The sequence below is a fragment of the Opisthorchis viverrini genome (assembly GCF_000715545.1).
Source record: "Opisthorchis viverrini unplaced genomic scaffold opera_v5_109, whole genome shotgun sequence".
In the NCBI taxonomy this organism is placed as follows: Eukaryota; Metazoa; Platyhelminthes; class Trematoda; order Opisthorchiida; family Opisthorchiidae; genus Opisthorchis; species Opisthorchis viverrini.
In genome coordinates, this window is record NW_008751764.1 from 83,191 (window position 1) to 89,190 (window position 6,000).

Sequence of the window (6,000 nt, forward strand, 5' to 3'; positions counted from 1 at the left end):
TCCAACTACCTCTCCGCATGCCTGGGCCGTTGACGGCCTTGTCAACCAATCAGTTCGTCTCCCAAATTATCATGGGCCATATAGTGCCGCAGTCACCGATATGTTGCTTTGATGTTTCGGTTGTTGCAACATGATAATAAGCCTTTGTTGTGTTGTGATTGTTGCAACATGATAATAACATGATAATAAGCCTTTGTTGTGTTGTGTAATATCCTTACTATTTTAGTTCATCTTGGAGACACCTTCCAGAAAACTTCAAGTTGTCGATACTGAGATCGCACCTCCACCGAAGCGACAGCGAACTGCTTCCCGCAGCGAACTCTCCGAAATTCCCACTTCCATTCCACCTGAAGATATTTGCTCTTCCAATGTTATATCGGTTCATGTGGCAGAGGCGCTGGTCTCTACATTATTCAAAAGCAAAGTAACAGATGAGCTGACTCCGGTCAACTCCTCTGTTCCACCACTAAACCCATCAACCGTATGGTCTCTGACTGGCCGAGCTGTACAGCTGCTTACAACTCTTTTGACCGATCCTACGTATGGAAGCAAACTGGAAGCAGCTTCTGGTGACCCACTCGGACTGAGTGCAGTGTATGGGCGGCTGGTACAACAGATTGTCCACCTGATGATTGCAGCCGCATCCATAATGGCCAGGCTAAAACCAACGGACGAGAGTTTGTCTGATTGTACGGTCCTACTAGAGGGAACCAAACGGTCGCTTGCTGGACTTCAGACTGTGTTAATGCAGGTTCGTTTCCATGGCCACACTGATTTCAGTCATACACCAAGAGTCGTTTCGTTATAACTTAGGAAGGATGTCACTATGGTTCGTTTCTTAGTATTTTAATTTATCGATTTNCTCGAAATAGGGCCGTTGGTTTTTTCACTGAACTCAGCAGTTGTCCGACAATTCAACGACGATTGAGGGCACAACACGTTTCTTACAGCATTTTTATTCATGATTGTGTGATTAACAGGTGATACATGCTGTCAGTGTTATTGCGTTCCCTGTAAGAACTTCTTTGGTTAGTAATTGGAAGGTGGTATGAATAGATGGGTAGTATTCCATTTCTGTGTCTCAATAGTCTAAGTGACATGTCTGTTAAGTGTTCTTTGGGATACCTTGTAATTTCTTGCCATATAGTGCGATATTTTCCAAAGTCCCATTGACGTATCCTAGAAAATGCTACTAAACATGTGGTTACTTTCCGGATTTACCGCAAACATTAGGTGGCGGTCCCTTCTGTGGAATTATTTTTCACATGCTAAAAAAGCTAAGAAACGGGAGTGACCGCTTTAGGACAATGGGAGTGTATCTCTAGAAATTCATTTTATTTTAAATTTAATTTCTTGAATGCCCGTAATTACGACTTTCCAACTACCTCTCCGCATGCCTGGGCCGTTGACGGCCTTGTCAACCAATCAGTTCGTCTCCCAAATTATCATGGGCCATATAGTGCCGCAGTCACCGATATGTTGCTTTGATGTTTCGATTGTTGCAACATGATAAGAACATGATAATAAGCCTTTGTTGTGTTGTGTAATATCCTTACTATTTTAGTTCATCTTGGAGACACCTTCCAGAAAACTTCAAGTTGTCGATACTGAGATCGCACCTCCACCGAAGCGACAGCGAACTGCTTCCCGCAGCGAACTCTCCGAAATTCCCACTTCCATTCCACCTGAAGATATTTGCTCTTCCAATGTTATATCGGTTCATGTGGCAGAGGCGCTGGTCTCTACATTATTCAAAAGCAAAGTAACAGATGAGCTGACTCCGGTCAACTCCTCTGTTCCACCACTAAACCCATCAACCGTATGGTCTCTGACTGGCCGAGCTGTACAGCTGCTTACAACTCTTTTGACCGATCCTACGTATGGAAGCAAACTGGAAGCAGCTTCTGGTGACCCACTCGGACTGAGTGCAGTGTATGGGCGGCTGGTACAACAGATTGTCCACCTGATGATTGCAGCCGCATCCATAATGGCCAGGCTAAAACCAACGGACGAGAGTTTGTCTGATTGTACGGTCCTACTAGAGGGAACCAAACGGTCGCTTGCTGGACTTCAGACTGTGTTAATGCAGGTTCGTTTCCATGGCCACACTGATTTCAGTCATACACCAAGAGTCGTTTCGTTATAACTTAGGAAGGATGTCACTATGGTTCGTTTCTTAGTATTTTAATTTATCGATTTGTTTTTACTTCTCAACTAGGTTTGATTAGCCCGTGTCATGCTCACTGAGCTACAGCATGCGATTCACATCTGACTTATTGGTTGACTGTATATACTCTCCTAGCTTAATGCGTGGTGTTTGCGCCGGTTTCACGCTTTGGGCCGAGTCGACTCGTAAACCACCTTCAATACCGTTATTGGTGAGATGGCTGAGTGGTTAGAGCGCCAGTTTACTGAACGAAAGATCCATGGTTCGAATCCGACCTCAGTGTTTCTCCCTTTCCTATCTGGGAGAAGTATCCCACTCTTCGTGCTTCCTTCCGGTGGCATATCAGCTAGGCACCGAAAGGGCGTTATGGTTGAACGATCAACTATTATTAGCCTTGGCATTCGTCTTAAATGTTGGTGCCCACTGGTTTACTTAGTCGACAAAAATTTAGTAATCTATTGCCGTAAACCTTCAGAGAGTACAGATTTCAAACACTGCATAGAAACAGAAGGTGGAGATGGATTGACAGTCATGTTTGGCAGAGTATCTAGTCAATGTCTTTTTGGGTCACACAGACTCTTCTAGTGAGTGACTTTCAGCCTCTTTGCAGTTGCATTTGATTTTCGTAAATGCTGAATTGGTATACGGACACATGACCAAACAAGCGCGGGCGATACAGACAAATGCATTCCTGTCGTACATCGATAAACTTATTTTTCAAATTAATAAAGACGTCAACCGATGATAACTGTAGTTGCTTTTAGGTCGGTCGTTATCATGGTGAAAGCGCCTCTGGTCCTGTGTCTTCTAAGAACCTCGTGAGTGTTGAAATACTAGCTAAGACATAGCTGTTTGCCGAATTGTTCAAGTTTAATTACACGGCGTCAATTTTTGCTACAATCCTTCAGCCATATACATAACCTAGTTCAACGGTGTATCATTCCGGCTCCATCCTACCTGAAGAAATAGCGTAAGAAAGTAAGGGAAAAATCGTCTGTATCATTTCATTTTCGCCTCGGCTGATCAGAAAATCATGTCCAAGGTGCCCTGTTGCGATACTATTTTATGTTTCACACTTTTATTCTATCCCTCTTATTCAGATCCATGACTCTGTTTCTGGTCACATATTCATCCGCATGGTATCCGACTTGTTCGAATCGTTGAACCAAGGTTTGCGTCGAAAAGCTCTTGACTTGTTAGCGGCGAAGCTAACAAGCTTTACCACCACATGTGAACCGATCGCTATTCTGGAGGATCCTGCTCTATGTCCCTCTGCTCCTGGTAAGAAAAAGTGCAAGAAGCATCGTCATTTGCATGCCCAAGTGGATTTAACGTTAGAAGCTGGTCTCGTTCAATTAACTGCTCAACTGGCATCTCAGTATTCGCAGCCAGAAGCCGTACACTCAAAAACGAAAGAAACAAAGTGTTTCGGTTCCTCGTTCCACAGACAATGTTTGTCTTGTCTGCGAGACTTGGCCAAACTGCTCGCTCATCGATATCCTGGTGAATTCATGAGGGTATGTCTTTGAATCTCGTTCTACCCCCTTCTTCAACTATCCAATGCATCTGTCTCGGTTGACTGACCGCGTTTCGATCTTTTTTTTCATTTTTACAGACTTTGGACATTCTTATTGCCAGTCCTGAAAACTGGTGGCCCGTTCAGCATAAAGTGAATGATACTGACAATGCGGTGGAGCCTAGAGGATCAGGTGTTGCAGAGTCGCGGTCACTTAATTGTCTGTTCTTTGTCGAATGTCTCCAACGCCTTCCATCACAGTCCTTATGCCCCAATGCCAGTGCCACCACACACCGTTTGGGTGTGCTTCTTCATTTCGCTTTGGATCATTGTCTGACAAGCTGCCGCCTCTCACAAGGTCCTTTGTTGATATTGAATGACTTGAAGGCTTCGAACAGTGCTTCCAACACTTTGCCTCACCTTGTTATTGGTCTCGTCCATTCAAGAGATCAGCATCTACAAGTAAGTGGTCTATCCTGAAGGAGAGCTGTGCAATTTTCTTAAGCTGCCGTAAGTGTTACTCCTGTAATGTTATGCAGTGGTGAATGTCACTGAGCCTTGTTGTTGTCTGGAACACCTGGTTCCTCGAATAAGCCTGTTCACTTCAAATTCCCAAGTAGGAAAGTAATACGACTCATCCCCATCTACGCCGGTGATAATGTGGTGATTGGGGTTGTTTTTTACTCGTTTACTCAATGGGCCTGTTTAATTGAAAATGTTACCCATGGAAAAATGAATAATTCCAGCTTTTATTCAGACATCTATTTGTTTCCCCCCGGTTTCCTCACTCCACTTATTGCCCTAGTTGGTGGATTTTCATAACTGTTCTTGAAATCCCCAATTTTCTGTTTCTTAACCTTGTGATCCTATCCCGAAGTCCGTGTCTCCATATAGGATTGGCATCTCTTACCAACAGCCATCCGAACCCAAACATCCAAACTTTGGGTCTCCGGTTTGAGAATTGACCTATGTGGCCCTCTGGAGGCTTGTCAGTTGAAAACTGCAATATGAAGTGGACCTCACACAACCGTTAAATAATTGCTTTGGACGGCGGAAGTATACAGAGGAATACATGTCGGATACCGCTCAACCTTCCCTTGTCTGATCTCCTAGCCACCACCGCGTAACCTAATCTAATAGGAGTGTTGTATCGTGTAGCTCTGTCCCTGTAGGAAGCTCAAAAGACCAAGTTGCCCACGCCTGGATGTAAGGAAACATGGATAGGCACAAATCGCAAGTCTTTCGGTTAGGAAATACTCATTTGTCCCCATGTATCATTTGTCTAAACAGTTTGTGTTTTGCTCTTTGCTCTCCGTTGATTATACGTACCTCACTTCCTAACGTGATGTGAATTATCAGTAGTTTGAGGTTCCTTGTTGGATTCGGGTCCGATGGGTAGTGTACTCGTTGCACGATCGACTGTGACGGCGAACAAGACACGGTAGTATCGTTGGCTGTATGTAAGACAGTGAAAGAAACATCCCCAATTTACTTGATAGTTCACCTAGAACTCGCCCTTTTTTGCTAAGCTCTTTTGACCTTATCATTTCCGGCGGTGGTAATTTTTTTTCTGTTCGGACCATACGAGTCTCTCTAAGGCGATACTTTTTCTTTGAGCGGACAACTAATGTAGAACTCTGCTTCGTGTGGTATCATAATCATTTGCGGCCATCCAGGGGCACTTTGTCCGCAGTTGGTGAGTAGTACGGTATCTTGTAATTCATCCACTTTGCGCGGCCATGTTGAGCCGCGGTCAGTAAGTGGTGTGAACTGTCAATCGAAAAAACACGCGATCGATTTTTGTACAGTCGCAGTCAGGACGAATTGCCTAATGGATTACTGCATTCCACTTTTATGAGTTACCCACTACCGTTCATTTGTTTTTACCTGCACATGCTGTGTTTAAATTCCGTGCTGTCAGCCGACCTCAGTAAGAAACACTGAATTTTTTCATCGCCTTTAACCGCTGATCTATGCAAGCCGTGTTTGTTGGTTACCATCTAACTGCAACAGTTGCTTTAGGTCCTTATTGAAAGCCGGTAATGCCCGAAGATTATTTCAGTTGATCCGTGCGACCGGTCCCCGGAAGCCTCCTGTGGGTGAAACTATCAAACACCAGAATGGGGCGACCATCTCGAACAAAGAAGAATGCCTCCACCGGTGGGCCGAATACTTCGAACAACAACTGTCATGGCCACCAGCCGACACTCATATAGGGCCCACAGGTGAAATAGAACCCTGGACGGTGAACGTGGAACCACCTACTACCTCTGAGGTTTACGACTGCATATGTTCCCTCAAGCGCCACCGAGCTCCC

General features: G+C 44.6%; 1 protein-coding gene across 1 annotated transcript in view; it reads left to right on the forward strand.

The window, feature by feature from the left end:
• The window catches only part of T265_05613 (hypothetical protein), a gene marked incomplete at both ends in the record, with an annotated part of 31,038 nt that overhangs the window by 18,781 nt on the left and 6,257 nt on the right, over positions 1 to 6,000 (forward strand). The window contains 5 exons of the mRNA XM_009170672.1: positions 227 to 751; positions 1,565 to 2,089; positions 2,932 to 2,985; positions 3,268 to 3,684; positions 3,783 to 4,145. Of these exons, the coding sequence (XP_009168936.1) occupies positions 227 to 751; positions 1,565 to 2,089; positions 2,932 to 2,985; positions 3,268 to 3,684; positions 3,783 to 4,145 (1,884 nt within the window). The remainder of the gene's footprint in view (positions 1 to 226; positions 752 to 1,564; positions 2,090 to 2,931; positions 2,986 to 3,267; positions 3,685 to 3,782; positions 4,146 to 6,000) is intronic.